Source organism: Astatotilapia calliptera, chromosome 7 (assembly GCF_964374335.1).
Source record: "Astatotilapia calliptera chromosome 7, fAstCal68.1, whole genome shotgun sequence".
NCBI classification, from domain to species: Eukaryota; Metazoa; Chordata; class Actinopteri; order Cichliformes; family Cichlidae; genus Astatotilapia; species Astatotilapia calliptera.
The window spans coordinates 20115668-20138614 of NC_137428.1; the positions used below are offsets into that span (position 1 = coordinate 20115668).

Consider the following 22947-nt stretch of genomic DNA (forward strand, 5'->3'; position numbering starts at 1 on the left):
TTTCAAATATAAAACAAATCAGCTTTATTTTATTTGTGGTCTTGTTTGCTTTTTTTTCCCGTACATTTCAACATGACTTTATGCATCTCAAATTGTACAGTCCTCCTCAATGTGAGTAAAGAGTTCCTGGGAAAGGTCACTTCCTCTGTCCACTGGCTGCTACGCATCATAACGGTGTTTATTCTGCATGGTGGAGTGGGGTTCAGATCCTCAGTTGCTTTGTTGTTACGCAGCATACTCTGACTTGATCAGATCCAGAATTATCCGGATTGTCGCCTCACCTACATCAAGAACACTGAGTTAGATCTGTCTGTATGTAGCTTAGCTAAGCGATTAAACAATTAAATGTTTCCAGAGCAGCTTGGGCACAATTTTAGTCACTGCTAGTTTAATTCCATTTCCACACAGCAATATGTGAAGAAAACTCAAATGAAAAGACAAAATTCAACAATACACTTGTCTGTATCTCAGTATAACGACTCATTTCCTATGTACTATGTACATTATGTGGTGACAAAGACATTTTTTGGTGATAGAATGTGTCGGTTTACCCTCCAAATTCATCCTCGGGTTCTCCAGCTTCCTTTCAAGCAAAGAGTCCATCAACCTTCTCAAGTGTTTGAAGATCACACCGATCCGCACAGGAGCCTTTTAACGAGAGCGACACAAAGAGAACTTAATTCTGCAGCACTTTTCAGTAACACAGTTTAGATCTGCTGATCTAAACTGCTGAAAACTGCTGGGAAACAACAAACTGAGGCAACAGTTCACACAATCTCACCAAAATTAGACAAAAGCTTGCAACAGCAGAAATTGAGAACAGACGGGCAGCATTTTTCTATTTCTACTTTTGCAGATGGTAGGGTCAAAATTTGGTGCGAACAACACCAAAGCATGGTGGTGATGTGATGGTGTGGAGGATATTTTGTACCATCAGTGTACCATCTTCTGTTGAACATACCATGTCACAAAACTCAAATCATCAAACTGGTTTCTTGAACATGACAATGAGTTCACTCTACTCAAATTGCCTCAAATGGAAGCTATATTAAACTAATCCTAAAGTAATCCCCGTGACCTCTGACCTGGAAATGAATCCATCCATCCAAGGTGATGAGCCTCTCTCTGTGCTGAACATCAATGTCGCCTCCAAACAGCAGCATGGGGAAAGGAGAAATCAGAGTGGTGTCTCGAAGGTAGATCTTGGTGTATTTCACCTGCGGATAAAAAATACGAACATGTTTTTAAACACAAGTGTGAATCACTGATAAGGCCTTCGCACACGCGTGCACACACACACACTCTTCATCCATACCTTCTCCTGGTACAGCAGCCAGCCGTGCGTCTGCAGGTTGCGGTTAACAGAGGAAAAGTGGACCTGAGCCTTGCCCTGAGGCGTCTCCACTGTGCAGGCCACGCGCTCAAGCACGTCCACAGAAGGGGTACATAAAACCCGGGCCACGTTGTCATAGAGTCCAGCAGTCAGCACAGCATTCAGGACAGAGATCTGCTGCTTGGACATAGAGGCCGCCTGCGGCTTTAAGCTGGAGGAGGACGAGGAGCGAGACGACCAGAAACCCACCTGCTCCATCATCTTCATCAGCTCGCGCTTCACATCCTGCAGGGAAGATGGAGTCAGCGACATGGAATTCGATGGAAGAAGAAAAACTAATCCTAATAAAAAATGAAGTAATGAACGTGCAGTGGACTCGAATCTTTACCTCTATTGTAATGAGAGCCGTTCGATTAAGAAAATGTTTCCTACAGTAGGACATTTCTCCTCTCGAGCCGTCAGTCTGTGAGTTCTTCCACCTGAAAGTATGATGATGGACACAAGTAAGTAACAAATAGCCTTCCTGAATGTCCTGACTTTTATCGTAATGGGCCTCCTGGCTTCTTTTCAGGCTGCTCTTTTAATAGATGTAGAATGTCTCCTGATGACTCACAACCACAAAGAAATCTAAAATAATGCATATCTAATGTTACTGTCAAAGAAAGGAAATGATTCCCGAACATTTCCTCTAATAAAATTATTAAACCCACGCCTTTTTAAAATCTTCAGACTGGTTCGTACCCCAGGTATGCGTTGTAGATGGTCAGGTGATCGGAGTTGGCTATTGCCAGTGCAGCTTTGGCCAGGTTCGCTTCTTCTTTTCTATTCATTGGTGTGAAGAAAGGAGACTTCTCTGTGATGGCTGCCGCGATGATTGCCTGAAACAAGTCTCTAGTTAATATTAGTTGGAAGATATGAAACAAAACAGTTCAGCCTGACACATACGGGATCACTACAGGTGATCCCGTATGTGTCATATCCCGTATAAGTCACTTGAAAATGCTACGTCCAGATGAACAGAATCACCTTTTGGAGATTTATTTACCTGGATGATTGAAAATGCATTAAGACGTTTTAAAACAGTTCAACAAAACAAGATGTTATCCTCACACGCTTGGAACCAACCACACAGCACAGTTAGACTTACTATGGGCTCCAGGCAGCCCAGGATGGCTCCGTAGATGAGCATCTTGCCGATCTTCACGTTAACCGGCAGGCTCGCCAAATGGTGTCCAAGAGGGGTGAGGATGTGATCATCAGGGTGACACGCTCCGATCTTCCTCAGCAGGTTTACAGCATTGCTGACCGACTGGGGCTGAGGAGCATCCAGGGCGCGGCTCAGAAAGTCCTCCGGGGAGCCGTACTGACATTTCTACCGGACAGGAGGAAGAGGAGTCAAGTGATTTCCCTGTGTGGGAATTTTTGTTTCTGTGTGAATCAGAACGGTGTAGATACCATGATATGGAGACAAAGCTCCTCAAGTGGGACCCGCAGAATCTCTGGAATGGAGTAATCCATGAAGATATCAAACCTAAATTTAGGAGGGTGTTTAAAAAAAAAAAAAGAGCACAACAAATTAGCACATGACCTAAAACTGGAAAGGTTTTGCTTACTGTCTTTTCTGCTGACTGCATTCTTGATAAGATGATATAAGGAAGTATTTCTTGCTTTCTGGACTTGGTTCCATCCAGCTCTCTGCATTAGTGGACGATGAGCTTCATACCTGTATTTTGGATAGAGCCTGAAGCAGAAGCCATTTCTGACACGTCCTGCTCTTCCCTGCCTCTGGAGGGCGCTGGCTTTGGAAATAAACGTTTCCACCAGGGAACTCATCTGGCTGCTCTCGTGATACCTGAAAGACGACGACAGAGTGGAGTTAGTTATGTCTATGCATGTAACACACAAGCAGGTACTTATTATTCATGTTTGGGTCATCTTTTCCTAAAAATTCCTAAATGACATGATACAATAAAATCTGGTTGAGAGATTTGGGGTAATTTTTTTGTTTATTATCTAGTGCCACGTGGTCAAAAACTGTCCAATATCTTTATTGTCTTCCCACTAATAAAAAGACAACCAAACTCCAACAACGTTGGGACTCTGTGTAAAATTTAAATAAAAAACAGAATTCAAGGATCTGCAAATCTCATATTTGACCGTATAAAAGATTTCAAATGTTGGTACATTTCTCCAATTTAAACATTTGTTTTCTCTGTTCTATTGTGAATAAAATTGCGGCTTTATGAGATTTGTAAATCATTGCATTCTTTTTTGTGATTTTTTTACATTTTGCACAACTTTCCAACTTTTGTGGACTTGAACATACTGGACAAGATCCATTTCTGTTGCTGTTCTTGAGGTCTTACTTATTTTCTTTGGTCTTCCCAGTGTCGATGACGAACACAACATCAGGAATCGTCACACCTGTCTCGGCAATGTTAGTCGACAACACTATCTAAAAGTGACACAAAGCAGAGACAGGATTTTTGTTCTGTTTAACACATGGAAGGATCAGTTATGATGCGAAATACAATTCACATAATATTTCCTTGACTGTTTCTATGATTGTAGAACATTTTGAAGTACCTTTCTAACCCCACTAGGGGGCACTGTAAAGGCAGCGGCCTGATCCTTCGATGAGAGGGTTGAGTGTAGAGCAACAATCCGGTACCTTCAAGACAGACAAACGTGACAGTGAGGCAGGGGGAAGTTTGTGTCACCACTTCTTTTAGATTACTGATCAGTGCGTGCACGCCACCTGGTTTTATCCCGAAACCTCTTGTCTGAGGACAGCAGGTCGAACAGCTGCTGGATATGAGCCAAACCTGGCAGGAACACGAGAATGGCTCCATCCACATCCACAAACTGTGGAGCTTTGTCTGGCAGCGGCACCAACAGCAAAACAGGACAAAGTTTTAAAAAACAAACCAAACCCCGGATATTTCATATTTAATATAGAGAACATGAATGAATCTGTGACAAATGCTGCCAGTTTGTGTACCTAGGTAGTCTATGAGGTCAACAAGCAAGTCCATGTTGATCTTATTAGGGTTCATATACTGCAGCACATGTCGGGTCCTGCTGCTGAAGTGGTCGAGGTCAGGACCCAGGTCCCAGCCCGAGGACGAGTCCCTCACTATCACTTCCTGGAACAACGGGGCGCACATTGATGAGCTCATACTTAGGAATAATTTACAGGACAGTGACAGTCCACTCTTGTTTCAGAGTCCTGGTGAGGCATAAAAGGACAAGACAAAATGGTAAGGATAGCCGACATTACCTGGTGCTGCAAAGTCTTGCCACCTTTTTGTGTGACAGAGATTGTCACTTCCTCTTCTTCTTCAAGAATTTTCTGGCTGTACTCTGAGTCCTTTTCTAAGACGTATCCCGTCTGCTCCACTATGTCCTCCAAATGAAACACCTGAAGGAATAAACAAAGACACACACATTGTTGAAAACGTTTAAGCTTCTTGGCCTTATCCTTGCTCCCTACTTTCATTCATGGTGGCCAGAAACACATACAGGTCATCCCTGATATTCAGCGTCATTTGCAGTTCTATCATTTTGGGCTTTCTACGAAGGATGGCTAGCCTCTCCCTTAGATTTAGGGTGAGGAGTTCACTCATTCAAGAGTAAAACCGCTACTCGTTAACATTGAAAGGAGCAAGTTGAGGTAGTTCAGGCATCTGATTAGGATGAGATGTTCCGGGAATGTTCTAGCAGGAGGATGCTCCGGGGGTAGACCCAGGACACGTTAATTAATTCGGTGTTTATCTGGGGACCCGGACACAGATAAGTGGAAGAAAATGGATGGATAATTTTATTTAGAGTCGCCTCATTCCCAGTAACCCTGGATTTGGAGCAGCGCCTCAATTAATCGTCAGTAGCAAGCCAATTTAGCTCCTCCTCCCTTAAGTTATCTTTTTTCCAATTGGCTCCCCCTTGTAAACAAACGTTTTAGAGCAGCGGGTGAGTGGGACTGAAATGGTAAGGATATCCACTCTCGCTGACATTAAACGGAGACAAGAGTAGAAAAAAATCTTTGAAAGCCTCAAGATTTACAGCAACTAAAAGTTTAGAGATACTCTGGTCATGCCTAAGGTCAGAAATGACAGAGAGCAGAATAACAGGAAGGATAGGCTAACAAGACAACTTCATAACTTACGGACTTAAAAAAGAAAAGTCCTCCAGTGCTTATACCCCTGGAGTCCACGGTTGGATGCTGAATGAAAACAAACTGGTAAAGCTTGTCTTACCTCCACTGGGAAGGTCCTGCCAGGAATGCTGATCACTGGGCAGCGGTTGAAGTAGTTGGAGAACTTGTCACAATCCACCGTGGCACTCATGAGGATCAGCTGCAGATCAGATCTCTTCATCACAACATCCTTTAGGATGGTTAGCAGGAAGTCTGACTGGACACTGCGCTCATGGACCTGAGAGGATGGAGTTTAATATGCTGAATTAGAAGAAGAAGAAGGAGGATGAGAAGAAATGCATCCATAGCTGTAAGTAAGTACCTCGTCTACGATGATGTGAGTGAGAGAGGTGAGGTGCCGGTCGTGCTGTAGCTTCCTCAGCAGAACTCCAGTGGTACAGTACAGCAGGCGCGTCCAGTCTCCGGACTGATTCTCCATCCGGATCTGGTACCCGCACAATGACGACTAAATTCAAGATGAAACGGGGTCAGTACGGCAGGCTACGGTGTGATAAACATGTAGAAAAAAAGAAAAAAATAAGCATTTTCACCTTTGACCCTGGTCCATCCTCACAGCCTAGCTCCTGGCTGACTCTGCACGCCAGACTCATGGCAGATATTCTGCGTGGCTGAGTCACCACGATGTTGCAGGGCTGTGCCGCTGTTCCCCCGGTCAACAGGTCCTCCAGGAGGAACTGAGGAATCTGAGTGCTCTTCCCACTACCAGTCTCGCCGGCCACCACCACCACAGGGTGGCGCTGCAAAGCCTCAAGGACTCGATGTCGGTGCTGAAAGACGGGAAGCTGCTCTCGCTCTGCCTTGAAGGTGGGACGCACGTTTAATAACACGGCTTCATTCAGTGCAAACGTGGAGAAGTTAAAGCGTATTTACCTGCAGTTTGCGGGCGAGCGGTGACTTCTTCAGCTTTAATAAGAGCTCTCTGGCTGCCTCCAGATCAGCTACCTCCCTCCTCCCACCTCTTTTCTCACTCTTGTCCTCCTGCTCTTGTCTTTTCTCCCCGATATCGAGACCGGCCAAATTCTCCCATGATTCTTCTGGCTCTTCATCACCATCTGCGCTCGATGCATGCTTACCTTGGGACTGAGACTCCTGCCGTTGGCTCTGGTTCTGCTGCTGTTTGAGTCTGGTCAGCAGGCGGGAGATGAACTGGTCTCGAGGTTTGTTGGCAGCAGTGCGGCTCTCCTCCTCTTGCTGCTGCTCGCTGTCTCTCCACTCCAGCCACACATCTCTGTAGGTTGGAGGAAGCAGCTGGTGCACCGACTTTGTGAGAGAATAACAGGGGAGAGAATTCACTGCGCGCACATAAGACGAATAAAACAAAGCCAAAATGTAGCAGGCCAAACCCCTAAAACTACTGCATCATGTACGCTGTGACTGCTACCTGTCCTTTAACCAGGTTGTAGAGTGCCAGAGTGGCTCCCAGATGTTGAGCTTGCATGCTGTCCTCTGTCAGGATGGTGGGACAAACTTCCAGAACATCATCTGGCCTCTGAACACGCACTCTGGGGCAAAGACATCACTTGGAATACGTGAAACAGCCAAGTACGTGAACCAAAAACCAGAAGCACGGAGACACACTCACTTGCATCTCCAGTATCTGCCGCAAGCAACCTTATGAAAAGCAGGCGGCGGGCTTTTTGGCAGGTTCTTTCGGACCCAGTCAATAAGGAACTGTTTGGGAGACTTTCCGGTCCAGCTGCGAGCCGTGTAGTCAAAGTTGCGGATGTCCTTGGGCTCATTCTTCTTCACAACTGCAAGAAAGAAAAGTAAGAAAAGGTCAGATTCTCAAAGGGATCTTACAGTGCACATTTTAATGCTTGTCCTTATTTACAGTAAATCAGCTGATGCGTTCATTAAACGCGCTGGATGCTGATTAAACGTGGCAACAATGACTTCTTTCAGACTGCAGATGAAATGATCAGTTGCACTAAGGTCCAGTATAAGATAAAGAAGGATTATTATGAACCATCAATCTTGCAAAGCCACACTATTAGCACATAAGTGAAAAAAAGTAAACTGAGCATAATAGGTCCCCTTTGAATAACGTGTAAAAAATGTTTCCTCTTCTGTGCACCTTTGTGAACAACATAAACATCCTACACGTTTCTACCTTACACAAATGAAGGACATTTTCCCTCAACGTCTTTGACCACCGTTGCAGATTATTACGATTCACCCAAACCATGAGCAGAGATCATCATTGAGGACAAACTCACATTTACATGTTACGGTATTCAGTTTTGTGAATGGATTTTTTTAAATCCATAAAGCATGCTTTTGCAGTTGCACACAATTTCCTGAACTGTGACATTCCCTAAAGCTAATATACGATGCATAAAACACGCACAGCCTCTATTATGTGTCAGTTTGGCTCACAAAGTGTACCCGTGTACCTTTCTCAGCCGGCGGGTCCTTCTCAGCTTGTTCAAATAAACTAAAGCCGAGCTCTTCTTTGTCCTCCTTCGCAGGAAGTATTTTCTTTTCTTTTTGAGGGGCGTCCACCACTTTTATGGCTGGATTGAACATAGGGTGGGACTCCAGCTGCTTCATTTCTAGAAAATAAAAACACCGTGTTCAATTTTAAAAAAACAACTTAAATATCCCCACAGGAAATAGTATACACTCACAGGCCACTTCATTAGGGACACCTGTTCAACTGCTTTCTTAACACAAACATGTCATCAGCCAATCACATGGCAGTAATTCAAACATGGTCAAAACACCTTCCTGGAGTTCAAAGCGAGCATGTTGGTACCATCTGATCATTCAGATTGCTCATGTGCACAACCATCTTCAGGGCTTACAGAGAATGATCTGAAAAACTGAAAGGATCCAGTGAGAAGCAGGCCTCTGGGTGAAAATGCCATGTTGATGCCAAAGGTCAGAGGTCAGTGTAGAATGGCCAGAAACTGCTCTGTGCTGATAGAAAGACAAGAGTACCTCAAACAGACACTTGTTACAACCAAGGTATGCAGAAGATCATCTGGGAAAGCACGAAATGTCATACTTTGAAGCAGATGGACTACAGCAGTGGAAGACCACACCAGATTCCACTCCTGTCACCTAATTATCACCCAGCCTAATAAGTCTTGACTTCTTCTGCTACATTCGGATGGTAGGCTCAGAAGTTGGAGTAAACAGCATAAAAGCATGGATCCATCCTGCCTTGTGTCAGTGATTCAGGCTGGTGATGGTAATAGCCTGGGGATAATTCCTTGCCACACTTTGAGCCCTGTGGTACCATTTAAGCATCATTTAAACACCACATGTTGTCCATCCCTTTATGACCACAGTGTGCCCATCTTGTGATGGAAGCTTCCTGCAGCAACTGTGTGATGCTGTCATATCAATATGGATAAAATGTCTGGGGAATGTTTCCAGCACCTGGCTGAATATATGCCACGAAGAAGGCAGCTCTGGATGCAAAAGGGGTCCAACCTGATACAAGCAAACTGTACCTAATGAAGTGGCCTGTGAGTGTATGTAAACGCTTTCTTTTGCAAAATGAGTTTACAGCGTTGTCTTAGTTTTATGTACACGCACACACACCTTGCTGTATGATGCGTATCCTGTCCTGTGCCATCCTCTGCCCCGCCTTGTCTGCTTTGGTCTTGGCAGCAGCTGCCATTTCTTTAGCGTCAAACAGCTGAGCAGTCAGTATCAAATACCTGTCATTCTACACAACAAAAAAGAATACAGACATATTAATGAAAAATCAACTTCCTAAATGACATTTACTTCAAAAGACGATCACATTTTTAACATCATACAAAGGCTGGTAAGAAAATCTCATAGCCTTAGTTTAACATTTTGGAATATGTGTCTGTTTTCTCTTATAATTGTAAATGAAGAGAATCTCAGAATTCAGTGGCTCTGATTGTACTTACTGGATCAAACTTCTCTTCCAGTTCAGGATTGCATGTCTTCTTCCCACCTTCCTCTTCCTCCTCTTCACTGCTTTGTTCTGCATACCTTAAGATCCAATCCTTCATGCTGGCAGCTTCATCCTTCTCTGTGGCCTGCCAAGCACCACACACACACTTAGAAACTATTTGACAGAACACCTCCTTTTCGTCGAACACACCCTCTCTGTACAAACCTTGGTGATCTCTCTGCGGGTGGTGTTGTTTGACACTTTAGGGTCCTGAGCTGCAGGTTTCTGCTGGACTGGAGGCTGAAATCGAGGCCGGTTCTTCTGACTCTCCTCCTGCATCTGCTGGCTAAAACCATCTGGCAGCTCCTCTAGCAAAACAGATCATAAATCCAGAAAGTTACTCTTCTACCTTTAAGGACTCCCACGATGATGATGACGATAATGATGTTTGGATGCCTGCTGATGCCGTATTACCATCTTTAAGGTTGAGGCAGAGCCAGTCGAGAGCAGAATGGAGATCTCCTCCGTACAGGATGCTACTCTTCATCGCCTCTTCAATGTGCTCCCTTTTAAAGTTAAACTTCTGTAGAGCTGTGTACAGGTCCTGAAAGCACATCAGGAGAAAAACAGCAGGGATGCAAAACACTAAAACTCAGTGTGAGTCAGCTGGAAGGAACCAAAGTGTTTTGTATTTACCAGCAACTTCTTGCTTGTAAGTCTTCCTGATATGGGCCCCTTGTCGCCATTCTCCTGTCTGAACTCATTGATCAATTTGATAATCTTCTTCTCCAGGTCAGCTTGGATAGCAACCTTTATTGAAAGGTAAAAATCACACCCAGTGTTATAATAATACAAGTTGTTTTTTTAAACGTGAAAGCTACTTGACACAATATAATAAGCTTTTTGACTTACTTTAAGAATGGACTTATCGGAGACCCCACCAGTGTCCACCTGGGCGGTGTTGGTAAGACTGTAGGTCTTCGGAGCTGGAGTGAGGACAGACAGAGCAACAAACAGACACCACTGCGTCAGACTTCAAGTTAATCCACTATTCACGTTTAAAATAAATAAATAAATCATGTCATTGATTTACTAACAGGTTTATTGTTTTACAGGTTGGAAAATATCCCCCAAAATACCCTGAAAACACTGTTTCATCCTCCAATATGTTTGTTACCTTATCCAAGATAATATTGATTTAATTTTTTGGCATAGCCCCCAGACCCTATCGTTTTACAGCATACCTCACGTTATCTAAAAAAACCCCAAAAAAACCACAAAAACAAAAACGGTAACTTGAACCTCAAGAGAATTAAAAAAAACTATATTTTTATATTATTAATTACAGTAAAACTTGTGGTCTTACAGGTCAAGTTTTTTATTTTTATTTATTTATTTATTTATTTATTTATTTTACATATTTACCTCAAGAAAAGGGCAAAAAAAAAACTTTTTTCAAAAGTTTTTTTCTTTCTTTTTTGGACAATTTGGAGCAGCTGCAGGAGTGTCTGTAAAAGCACATTTTGAAGAAAGTGGAGCTCGGCCCTTTACCTGCGAAGCTGATGGGGCAGGTCAGGTTTCTTTTGTTTTGTTAAGTTTTGTTTTATTGTGCCCACCATGGTACATTTCATCCTGAGAAGTTCTTGTTCAAGATCAGAGATGGTAAAGAAACTGTCATAGGTGATACTGTGTCCCCGCAGTTCAGTAGTCAAATCAAGGACTAGATGTTTTCCTTTGTTTTTTTAACCACTCGCCGGTTTGCCTTTCGAAATCCTCCAGTCATCTTTGATTCCATGCACAGCTGGTTTTTGCATCCCTCACATTAAGTCGTATTTACCTGACTTGCTGGATGTATTGCCAGAAGGAGTATAAGTTGGAAAACGTTCATCTTACGTCACCTCTGGCCCTGGTCTGAGCATCAGACAAAGGAGCTGCACCCATCTCACCCAGACATCCCTGATGGGAGCAAGCTTGTCAGCATCCTAAAGACTATCAGCAGTCTCATTGCAGGATCTCAACACTTCAACAAGAACACCAGTGCAGGCATCCAGTTATTCCTCATCACTGCCATTCTAAATGTCACCATGGACTTCTTTTTCATTCAAGATCAGATGCATCTTTGTCCTCCTGTTGATAATCTATACTGTCCTCCTTCTATGAGGGTCATCCATATTGCTGTGCTGCAAACCGGAGATGTGTATTCTGCCAGGAACCGACTAAACTGAGTTGTTCTGTACACATCTGTCCATTTCCATCCGGGTGACTGTGTCCGGGAAGCAGTGGGGATAAAGGGGGCTGTTTGTTCAGGGAAGGAGACAAACAGTTAAAGAGAGAAGCCCCTAACTTCTCTCTGACTGTGTTAGTGAGCTCACAGTGTGTTTATGATTTCCGTTTTGGCACTAATTATTGTTTTATTGTCTTATATTATAACTGGGTTGAAACAGACCCCAACAACACAAAGGTCATAATTTTCGCCAGAGCTTTTTGTAATTTAGTGAAATTAAATTTTCTTTTGTTTTGTTTAAACAGAGATTCCGACAAAGTCAAAAGGCTTCATGTAATAAGCCAATTTAAAAGGCACTTTTATGCTTTTAAAATCTAAAAATGGATCAGTGTCGATCCCAACCCAAGAGGAAGGTAAAGTGCTTGATGATTTAGTGGACCGCCTCTATGTGATTAAGAGACTGAAATAATGCTGTGCATGATTCTAATCTTATGTGTTTTGCCACAAATGGTTCTTTAACTTCATTTGGAAACAGCATATTCCATGAATGTTAATTACAAGGCACTACATGCATGACATTATGATTGGGAGCTGAGCCCCCCTAAAAGTTTGAACCTAGAATCGCCCCTGTTGATGTTAAGAAAAGTAAATCCAGTAATAGTACAGGAAAATATGTGTGATTAACCCATGTCATGCTCCATATTTCTGCCTGCTAAATTCATACTAAAATCTTATTAATTGGAGTGAAAATACAGTGCAAACGCCTTAACCGTGGAGTGAAATGTTCACGCTGTGAGTGATTTTCACCTTTAGATTTGCTGTCTTTAGCCGGCTTGCTGGTGGCTGCCTGTTTCCTCGGCTCCTCGACCACTCCATTCCCCGGTGCGGCTGGAGCACTTGCTTGCGGTGGCGATTTCTTCTTCTTCCCCCCCATTAGGTCATCCAAACGCTGCCCGCTTTTGAGTCCTTTATGTGCCTGAGTGATGGGAAGACATCGGCGAATTGCCGGACAGATGTAAAGATATCAAATCAAGAGCGAACCTGAGAAAACGTTTTCTCCCCTTTTGCCCCGCACAGTTGCCGTAGCGGAAGTATTACCCGAAAACAACCTCGTGCTGTATTGTGGGAAGTGTGCCCCTAACAAACATGGCTGACACCTTTGGAGACGGTTTGTTCAGCGTGTTTGACGATGAACAACAAAATACCACAAATAAAAAAGTACCGTCGAGTGTGGCGGCAGAACCGGGGTAAATATGTATTTTCTGGAGAAAAATTTTGTGTTTGTTTTGGAAAGTTTTTTTCTCCGCGAGGACGGTAGTGCCATGGGTGCTCGTGCCAGTCATAGTAACAGCCATTGGTTCGTTAAAGAAACACCGGACAAAAAAAAGGCTTATTGGGCTTAAAGTTAACAATATTATGGCATATATAACTCTGAGCCCATTTCTCTTGAACACGAGTTTGTAGCTAAGTGTTTGTGTGCCCTTCATTGGTGAATCGTGCATGTTGGCTAACAGCTCGTGTGTTTCTGCTCTCTATAGGAAAGCTGCAGCCAAAAATGAAACAGACAGAGATGTCGGTCCGTCTGCCCGAGTCAAGAGAGAGGCAGACAGTGATGGTGGAGAGGAAGTGGTGTTTGTGAAGAAACCTCGACATGAGGCAGTTTCGGCGAATGAACTGAAGTAAGAAGGGAAGCTTTGTTGTGTTCATGCAGGGTGTTAGTGGACACAGTTATTAAAATGCTCAGCAGCATAAAAAAAGTGATGTAAAACCAGCTTCATATTATTAGAAATATTTAAATTATCCCTGCTTGTGAATGTTTATCCACGCATTTATCATCGAGCAGCTTATCCCAGGTCTCATAGCATGAGATTAGATTAGATTAGATAGAACTTTATTAATCCCTCGGGTGGGTTCCTCTGGGAAATTCAATTTCCAAAAAAGCACAGCACCGACAGAAGTTACAGAGTTACAGAATATTATATATATATATATACACACACACACACACACACACATATATATATATATATATATATATATATATATATATATATATATATATATATATATAAATACAGAGACAATATAAATAAAATATACGAAGGGGATAAATAGGAATAAAAAATAAAAATACAAGTGAATTGCACATTTCAAGTATTGAGGTCTATTGCACTGTTGACTATTTACAAAAGTATTGCACAAAAGGTATTGTACAGTGAGGTGAAGAGGCACTACAGCTTAGTTGTTCCCCCCTCCTTTGTCCTCCTGTTTCCCCTCCCTCTCCCCTCCAGAGAGGAGTTAAACAGTCTGATGGCGTGTGGGACAAAGGAGTTTTTAAGTCTGTTAGTTCTTGTCTTTGGGAGAAGCAACCTGTCACTGAACAGACTCTTCTGGTTGTTAATGGCCGTGTGCAGAGGATGCCTGGCATTGTCCATAATGTCCATCAGTTTCTTTAGTGTCCTTTTCTCTGCCACTGTCACCAGAGTGTCCAGCTTCATGCCGACCACAGAGCTAGCCCTCCTGATCAGTTTCTCCAGCCTGGATGAGTCCTTCTTTGCTGTGCTGCTCCCCCAGCACACCACAGCATAGAAAAGTACTCCAGCAACCACCGACTGGTAAAACATCCTCAGGAGCTTCCTGCAGATGTTAAAAGACCTCAGCCTCCTGAGGAAGTACAGTCGGCTTTGGGCTTTTTTATACAGGTGCTCTGTGTTGCATGACCAGTCCAGTTTATTGTCCACCCACAGCCCGAGGTACTTGTACTTGTACTTGTTGACCACCTCCACCCCCTCTATCTGAACCGGCAGTGGACCTGCTCTAGACCTCCCGAAGTCCACAACCAGTTCCTTAGTCTTTGAGGTGTTGAGTTGCAGGTGGTTTGTGTGACTCCATGCGACAAAGTTCCTCACCAGACTTCTGTACTCCTCTTCCTGATCATCCCAGATACACCCCATGATGGCTGTGTCGTCTGCAAACTTCTGAATGTGGCATAATTCAGAGTTGTAGCAGAAGTCAGAGGTGTACAGGGTGAAGAGATGTGGGTTACCCCTTGCACATATCACCAGTCTATCACAGGGCTTACATATGATTGTCATATTCTAATTAGAAATATAGGAGGTGTCATCATCAAAATGTTATTTCAGATGTTCTCTGAGAAGGTCTCCTCTACACCAATGAAGTGAAAATGTGAAGGAAAGAGAATGCAACCTGCAACTGGATAAAATGTCATCCTCCGAAGAGCGCGCTCTAACACATGAAAATGTGCATAATTATGCTTATTATTCCTGATATCATCACAGTTATTGTCAGCATATTAGACATAGAACCTTCCTGTCTCCGGACAGCTGACAGGACCCAGCTAAACAACAAGAGCTGGTTATAAGCTCACATTATGCCAGTTAATGTCAGGCTTGAGTGTCGTTTTCCACACGAATCACACTTTCCCTCTGATAAACATTTTGATTATGTGAGTTCATTCACATCAGAGTTTGTTCTATTTCTTCTTTCTTTTTTCAGTCTTGCAGAATTTATGCCTCAGGTGAAGGTGGAGCAAGTGGAAACAGTGGAAGGATGTTCACATGAGGTAAAGAAAATCTGTTGTTTTTTGTTTGGTTTTTTAAGAATTTTATTCATTTTTAAATAAACAAGCAGAAAAAATAGTGATGATAACTGTTGCCATTTCTGTACTTCCCTGACAGGTTGCTCTTCCTGCCAGTGAGGAATATAAACCTCTGAAACCACGAGTGGGAAAAGCAGCCAAGGTATAAGGGGCCTTAGTCTGAGTTTTCACGAACTGACATTACCGTGGGATTGCTTTCCTTTTGTTCTGATACATCTTACTCGTCTTGCAGGAGTACCCTTTCGTTCTCGATCCCTTCCAGCGGGAGGCCATATTATGTATTGACAACAACCAGTCTGTGCTTGTGTCTGCACACACCTCTGCAGGGAAGACTGTTTGTGCTGAGTAAGTGTCATCAGTAAACAATTTATACTGAGCGATCACATTTTTCCTCATTCCAGTTGATTATATTTGGCTAAAATACAGCTTAGAATTTAAACTCAAACTACAGAAAATGTGATGCTGACCATTAACAGTTTATAGAGACTAGAGATGATACTCACTGTTGTGCTGTATCAGTGCCTTCTTGGTAAATGTACTGACACGCTGGAAAGCAGCACTGAGAGATATTATGAACCCTTATAGCCCACTGATTGGTCATAACACTGAACCAAAACAAAACAGGTATTCTAAACATTTTTCATTTAATATGAACTAAAACATGAAGACTGGTCAGCAATTGTGCTCAGTAGGTGTTCATAGTTCTTTAAAAACATTTTTTAATGGCTTTCTCTGATATCTTTCTGCAGATATGCCATTGCGCTGGCTCTCAGGGAGAAGCAGAGAGTGATCTTCACCAGCCCCATCAAGGCTCTCTCCAACCAGAAGTACAGAGAGATGTACGAAGAGTTTCAAGATGTAGGACTGATGACAGGTGACGTCACCATCAACCCCACTGCCTCTTGCCTCGTCATGACAACAGAGGTAAAAAAAAAACAATTTTGTGTGGAGTTGAGACATTATTACATTTGCTAGTTATATCCTTATTGAAGAGTGTTTTTTGATGCTGCTCAATCCAGAGGTCGGTCAATGATAAACTTCTTCTCTCCCAGATTCTGAGGAGCATGCTGTACCGAGGCTCTGAGATCATGAGGGAAGTGGCGTGGGTCATCTTCGATGAGATCCATTACATGAGAGACACGGGTGGGTATAAAATAGAAAAGTGATGCAGACGATCTGTAAAATTACAGATCAGTGTGTTTTGAACATCCAAGAATCAAATAGATTTTCTCCTGGGTACAAACAGAATTCATGAGTAAGTTATGGATGGATACTTGACTTGGATCCCTCACACAGTGACTCGCTGCAACATTAGCATTCTATTACAGCATCACATTCAAATTCAGTGAGCCCTTTAGAACAACCCTTTCATTTTATTTCTACAAAGGCAGACTGCATGGCTTTAGGAATGATTTTACACACCTGCAGTAACACCAGAAATGTCTGAATTCAAAGATTAGGTGTGGACCCGCAGCTTTCAATTGTCCATACAATATATGTTCTAAGATTACTAATACGCTGTTGAAAAAAAATTGCACATGGCATGTTGTCAAATTAAATATATATATTTGAAATAGAGAAAACGCAGGAAAGTAAACACGTTAACATGTTTTCTAGCGATTTATTTCCTGCAGTCTGGTGCAGTTGAGGCCGTGAATGAAAATGGAAGCAAAGTAAAACAATTGCATGAAAAATCAGTGTTTATACCTTCTTTGTCGACTTTTCATTTACTGATTTCTCAACAGCAGCACTTAAGGCTCAGTTGAATTAAAGTTTATTTTAACCCTGTGGTTAAAAAAATGTCACATGATGGCTTTTGGTTGGTAACACGTCTCACTGGTCTGTGTATTTCAGAGCGTGGCGTGGTTTGGGAGGAGACCATCATTCTTCTTCCCGATAATGTGCATTATGTTTTCCTGTCAGCCACCATCCCCAATGCCAAACAGTTTGCTGAGTGGATTTGTCACTTACACAAGCAGGTGGGATGTTGTACTGCCTCATAGTATAATTAAAGTTCTTATAATGTCCCTAAGTGAGAAGGTGACAGTTTAAATGAGTGACTTAGGGTAGTTTTTCTTGTTTATTGATTTATGCTTTTCTAATGTCTCCTGTAGCCATGCCATGTGGTCTACACAGACTACCGCCCCACTCCACTGCAACACTATATCTTTCCAGCAGGGGGTGATGGACTCCACCTGGTTGTTGATGAAAATGTAAGGACACGTGGAAACAACACTCATTAGGGCTTTTCAGAAGAAATGAATGAATAACTCTTTGGACTCGGCTTCATCTCCTTCACTGATAATTCTGCTTTACACAAGTGGGGCTAAAATAACAATTTGTGTATTCTAAATCTGGATGCACCAATTAGAAACAGCTGCTATAAGGTAATGTATAATTCAGGACGTTTTTTTGTGTTTGTATTTTTCTCCAGGGAGAATTCAGAGAGGACAATTTCAACACAGCTATGCAGGTGCTGAGAGATGCTGGGGATTCTGGGGGCAGCAGCGGAGGTGCCAAGTGGGATCCAAAAGGAAGGAAAGGAGGCACTAAAGGTGTGTGGGTTTGCTGGATTTTAATGTAAAAATCTTTGATTCAGTAATTCATATAAGATTGCATGTCTTTGTACTTTAATCAGGCCCATCAAGCGTGTTCAAGATAGTGAAGATGATCATGGAGAGGAACTTCCAGCCAGTGATTATTTTCAGCTTCAGTAAGAAAGAGTGTGAGGCCTACGCTCTGCAGGTGGCTAAACTGGACTTTAACAGAGGTATGTGCATTCCTGGAAACTCTAATCTGTGTGTGTGTGTCAGTATTTTCCCCACGAAAGCGTGCGGCCATGTCTCTGGTGAGAGTAGCAGTATAGTCAGTCAAGTTAAGTTGTTTGCAGTCATGAAAGCACCGATAGACTTTGAGAAGGTCTTTGCAAACGTGCTGTTTGATAAGTGCAATGTGTGAATAATTGAAAGTTTACTGCTGACACCTAAGCTGATAGATTAATATCAAAGGATGTGTTTCTGGCATTTGGCTTGTAGCTCTGTGTGCTGAATGAGGTGAGGTCAGACTCTTTGTCAGTCAAGTTCTGAATATTACAGATTAAAAGCTTATTTTTTCCTCTAATAAGAATAGAAATGATTGACTTTTTATAATTTGATCATGAGAATATTATTATACAGTGATGTTGCTTTTTTTGACCAATAGCTTCACTGCATTTGTCACTTATGAGGTGTCAGGTCACAAGACCAGTCAGTGAGCAGATTTTTGAGATGGCAAATGGATTTTCTTTGCCAACTGAAACATCAACACCACCTGTTTTTGTGACAAACTGTTCAGAGAGCGGGGGAAGAAGATGAGATTTGGCAAATAAATCAACATTGCTAAATTGTTGGCAGGGAATGTAATTTTATCCTCCTCACCCAGTGAGTGCCATCAGTGTAGCTTATTGTGCCTTCACCGTTGGTGCTGCTGTTTGGTCCAGTGGATAAGTGGAGGAGTTGGTTCATAAGAATAAATCTCCGCATGATTGGAGACAGTCCAGCAGCAGACTGAGCTTGGCTCACATCCACCTGCTCCAAGTCAAACATGCTCGTCAAATCTTAAGTGGGAGATCTTTTCCTTCCCCATTTCAGTTTGTTTTTTCTGCCCAGTGACATTATTGTAAATGAGAAGGTTTGTTTTCACACTGAGCTGTTCCAGCACTGAAATCCAGTGCAGATCGCCAAACATTTATCAGTATTGCACAAAACAAATGGAGACACTGTGCCAAAGACAGTTCCTCATTTTCACAAGTTTCTTGTGTTCTTGTGGTTTCAGTAAAGCTTTTGTTTTTTGTTTTTCTTAAGAAAAATTGTAGATACTGAGATAATTTCAGTAGATCGGAGAAAAAGGGTATATCCACATATATACAGGTCTTATTTAAAATGAGTTTTTTTCCATGTTTGTTTTGAAAAATATCTCTCCACATGAAAATGCAAAACATTTTTGGCATGCTGTTGATGCCGAAGCAACAGGTGGTGATATAACTCTGATCATCTAGAAATGCTGGCCAACCAGAGGCCTACAAACAGTAACACAGCACACAGTCTGACGTCAGAAAAAGGAGATAAAGTTGTCAACACCTTTGATGTTGCAAGACTTGCAAGAAAGAAGTTTTCAGTATTTTATTTGTTTATGCTTTTAGCTACAGCAAAATCCCCTTACAAATGTAATTATTGGACTTGAAGTGGTTCCATGAATAAGGGCCAGTCCACATGGACTGAGATGGACAGAGACCGCCCACCAGCAACAGCAAATACTATAATGTGTTTGGCACAAAAACTCCAAAGTCAACAGAGACTTGCACAATTCCTGAGTGGTTGATGTTTCTCTGTAGGCAATTCCCCAAAACCCCCTATCTCCATTGGTCCACGTTAACCCCACATTTCCCAGGATTAATTATGTGTTGAATAATATTTTAAAATCACTCAAACTTGACTCCTTTCTTTGTTACAGATGATGAGAAACGTCTGGTGGAGGAGGTTTTCAACAATGCAGTGGACTGTCTATCAGATGAGGACAAGAAACTGCCTCAGGTAAGTGTTTCTACATGCTCTCACACTCAGCTTTCTCTGAGCTTGTCAAGGGTTTATTTATTTATTTAAACATGGTTTTTGAACCTGATCTTAACACCTTGTAAAATCTTAGCAAAAAGCTTCACTGTTTCCTGCTGTGATGAGTCCTGTTAAAATCAGTACCCAGTATCCTGTACCCAGTAACAGCGTTAGTAGCTGTTATTGGGTACAACACGAGCAACGGCAAAGCACAACCCTACCACACACTTTTCCATTACAAGGGTTATGTTGGTTTTGGTTTCGTCAGCTGTGATCAAAACGGTCACTGAGAGAGAAGTTCAACAGTAATGAGCTTGTTTGTGTTCTTCAGGTCGAGCATGTGCTGCCACTGTTAAAGAGGGGGATAGGGATCCATCATGGAGGCCTACTGCCCATCCTGAAAGAGACCATAGAGATCCTCTTTTCTGAAGGCCTCCTCAAGGTACTGGTGATTCTAACTTTAATGAGATTTGTCTGTCTCTGCAGGACTGAAAATTTCAAAAGTGTGTTTGTAACAGACGTTTAGGGGAAATACTTAATTTGCGCAAAAGTTTAGTACATAGTCATATTAATGGATTTGATGAATATGTTGACATGGAATCCTTGAGAGAGTCTGTTCAAGTGTAATTAAAACTAATCTTTAAAGTAACCAGTCGTCCAGTTCATGATAATGTGTGCCTATCTTCAGTCTTGTCTTCAGTCTTTTTACTTTAACTACAGAGTTACACTTTAGCTGTTGGTCATTTCTGGTTGTTATGGCAGTAACACTGTGAAATGAAGAAAATGTGCTAAAATGGAGGCAAATAAAAGAACATAATTAGAAATACTCTTACATCTGGAGAAGCAGATGTTTCAGCGTGTTGTAATCCAGACTTAGACACAACTCAGGTAATTATTAAAGGCTTTTTATCACAACTTTAAGATTTAGTCAATGCAGACTGGAAACTTGTCACAAACCAATAGAAATGGTTTGTGACAAGTTTCCAAACTTTACGGGAAATCCTGCTTTTGTGTTGGTTTTTCTTTTTGTTTGATTGTTTTTTAAGATTTATGCCTGATCGGCTGTTCTTGGCGGCTCCAATCTTTTTGCACTTGAAAGAAAATGGCTTTCCAAATGTTTTATGAGGAACACTTTGAACATGTTTATTAGTCCTCGAGGATCAGTGTCTATTTGTAAGTGATAAAATGTAAATATTGAGATGAGCTTAATGCTCCTTATTTCCATTGCAGGCCTTGTTTGCCACAGAGACATTCGCCATGGGCATCAACATGCCAGCTCGCACTGTGCTCTTCACCAGTGCACGCAAGTTTGATGGCAAGAATCACCGCTTTGTAAGTTCACGCAGTCAAACACAATGGTCTCCCCCTCTTTTATGTCTTTAATACAGAATTTTCTCAGCAGCAGTATTAGTATGGATGTTTGGAAAAGTTGCACTTCCAGAAAGATATCTGTCTGTCTATGGCTTCTGTTTGAGGCCAGTAAAATGCAGAGCTCGCCATAAATTGTGCTTTAAAGCTGCTCTGTCAAGTGTGCAGTTGTTATGTAGCATGTTGCTCTGAAGCCTTTATAAGGTCTTCAAGCGTTGCAGCTTGTATTGGCACATAAATAGCCACATATTGTTTACAAGGGGGTGCTCTAGGGATTAAAGAGAATGAGCGAGAGAGAGTGAAACTGCCCTCCAAGAGGTTCATCAGAAACATCTGTTGCCTCTGATGGTGCCAAAACTCCACACAGGCACTCACACTTCACCTTCATTCTTCAAAAAACTCTCTTCCAACTCAAGAGCTGCTCTCAAGAATGTGTGAAATGAAGATCTGATCATTTAAACTCTTGTTTGGTTTTTTTTTTGCAAAGAGAGGTAAAAATGTGGAGCTTAGTCAGTGCCATGTGTGATTCAATGAACAGTAGATGAGTGATGTAGATTCATAGCAATGCAGATAATTGCCTAGGCAGTAATTGAATAAATGTGCAGATGTTCAGTGTTTTGTTTTTACCACCTTCATTTATGCTGTTTTAACCAGTTTCTCAGTCGTACATATATTTCACATGTACATAGACGTTCTATAATATAATTTATCTTCCCACCTTGTCTAGATAACATCAGGTGAGTATATCCAGATGTCTGGGCGTGCTGGGAGGAGAGGAATGGACGACAGAGGGATTGTTATTTTCATGGTGGATGAGAAGATGAGCCCAGCTGTGGGTAAACAGCTACTCAAGGTACTGTTAACCAGGCTGCTGCAAATGCTTTTTACCATCACTTTCAGGTTTTTTTAGTCCCTAGCATTATTTTAACCACTGAATCCAAAGTTTTAAAAGTGATTCTTAAGTTGTTCTTTGTCAGGAATCGCTGACATTTTAATCATTTTAACCATTTTAATCCTGCTGTGCAGGGCTCTGCAGATCCTTTGAACAGTGCCTTCCACTTAACCTACAACATGGTGCTCAACCTGCTGCGTGTGGAGGAGATCAACCCAGAATACATGCTGGAGAAGTCTTTCTACCAGTTCCAACACTACAGGGCTTTGCCTGGTGTAGTGGAGAGTAAGCATTTCTGTATGCACTTGTTCACACTACACACTTGGGTAGTAACTGACAGACATACAAATATGAACACAAATAGCAATCACGGACTTCAATAGCATGTATATGTATATTTGTAGTATGATGACTGTTTACAGTGTCATCTTCAGTTGTCTGGTATGAATTACGTGTGATCTAGTTCTAAGATGAATCTAAAATGACTGTTTTTGTGCAGAAATTAAGAAGTTGGAGGAGCAGTACCACACCATTGAGATTCCCAATGAAGAGAGTGTGGTCACTTACTTTAAAATCAGACAGCAGCTGGCCAAACTGAGTAAAGAAATCCAGGAGTTCATCCACAAACCCAAATACTGCTTGCCCTTCTTACAGCCTGGGCGACTTGTCAAGGTACTGCTTTACGCTTAGACCAGCAGTAATAATGGAAGATTTTCACATCATTTAACAAGTCTGTATTTTCATCTGTCAGGTAAAAAATGAGGATGCTGACTTTGGCTGGGGAGTGGTTGTAAACTTTTGCAAGAAGACTAATGTTAAGGTAAGTTAGTGG

The 22947-nt window shown here is 42.1% G+C and overlaps 2 protein-coding genes across 2 annotated transcripts in view; one reads left to right on the forward strand and one right to left on the reverse strand.

Moving 5' to 3' along the window:
* Positions 1 to 12759, reverse strand: dhx29 (DEAH (Asp-Glu-Ala-His) box polypeptide 29). The gene is made up of 28 exons (XM_026173505.2): positions 12455 to 12759; positions 10336 to 10409; positions 10120 to 10233; positions 9898 to 10027; positions 9649 to 9791; positions 9437 to 9568; positions 9099 to 9225; positions 7943 to 8101; positions 7132 to 7300; positions 6931 to 7051; positions 6420 to 6809; positions 6080 to 6346; positions 5851 to 5994; positions 5590 to 5766; positions 4614 to 4754; positions 4335 to 4479; positions 4092 to 4212; positions 3920 to 4004; positions 3700 to 3788; positions 3057 to 3185; positions 2789 to 2864; positions 2481 to 2705; positions 2075 to 2211; positions 1722 to 1812; positions 1316 to 1618; positions 1086 to 1217; positions 552 to 648; positions 1 to 281 (listed from the first exon to the last, which is right to left on the reverse strand). The coding sequence occupies exons 1-28, from the start codon at positions 12579 to 12581 to the stop codon at positions 226 to 228; spliced, it is 4101 nt and encodes a 1366-aa protein (XP_026029290.1). The 5' UTR covers positions 12582 to 12759; the 3' UTR covers positions 1 to 225.
* mtrex (Mtr4 exosome RNA helicase) overlaps positions 12738 to 22947 on the forward strand; it is a 16210-nt gene continuing 6000 nt past the window's right edge. Inside the window, exons 1-18 of the mRNA XM_026173506.2 lie at positions 12738 to 12894; positions 13186 to 13326; positions 15164 to 15230; positions 15346 to 15408; positions 15499 to 15611; positions 16016 to 16190; positions 16319 to 16409; positions 17121 to 17245; positions 17381 to 17479; positions 17701 to 17821; positions 17905 to 18036; positions 19758 to 19837; positions 20187 to 20297; positions 21086 to 21187; positions 21951 to 22076; positions 22250 to 22400; positions 22615 to 22787; positions 22867 to 22935. Coding sequence (XP_026029291.1) covers positions 12794 to 12894; positions 13186 to 13326; positions 15164 to 15230; positions 15346 to 15408; positions 15499 to 15611; positions 16016 to 16190; positions 16319 to 16409; positions 17121 to 17245; positions 17381 to 17479; positions 17701 to 17821; positions 17905 to 18036; positions 19758 to 19837; positions 20187 to 20297; positions 21086 to 21187; positions 21951 to 22076; positions 22250 to 22400; positions 22615 to 22787; positions 22867 to 22935 — 2040 coding nt within the window. The 5' untranslated portion in view covers positions 12738 to 12793. The remainder of the gene's footprint in view (positions 12895 to 13185; positions 13327 to 15163; positions 15231 to 15345; positions 15409 to 15498; positions 15612 to 16015; positions 16191 to 16318; positions 16410 to 17120; positions 17246 to 17380; positions 17480 to 17700; positions 17822 to 17904; positions 18037 to 19757; positions 19838 to 20186; positions 20298 to 21085; positions 21188 to 21950; positions 22077 to 22249; positions 22401 to 22614; positions 22788 to 22866; positions 22936 to 22947) is intronic.

What these genes read in the sequence shown, in the direction of transcription:
- dhx29 (XM_026173505.2), bottom strand. Translation starts at nt 12,581, where the DNA reads ATGGGGGGGAAGAAGAAGAAATCGCCACCGCAAGCAAGTGCTCCAGCC. An exon ending in CGCTCGCCCGCAAACTGCAG is followed by an intron (nt 6,347 to 6,419) that starts GTAAATACGCTT and finishes CCCACCTTCAAG; the next exon opens with GCAGAGCGAGAGCAGCTTCC. An exon ending in GCAAGACTTTGCAGCACCAG is followed by an intron (nt 4,480 to 4,613) that starts GTAATGTCGGCT and finishes CCGTTGTTCCAG; the next exon opens with GAAGTGATAGTGAGGGACTC.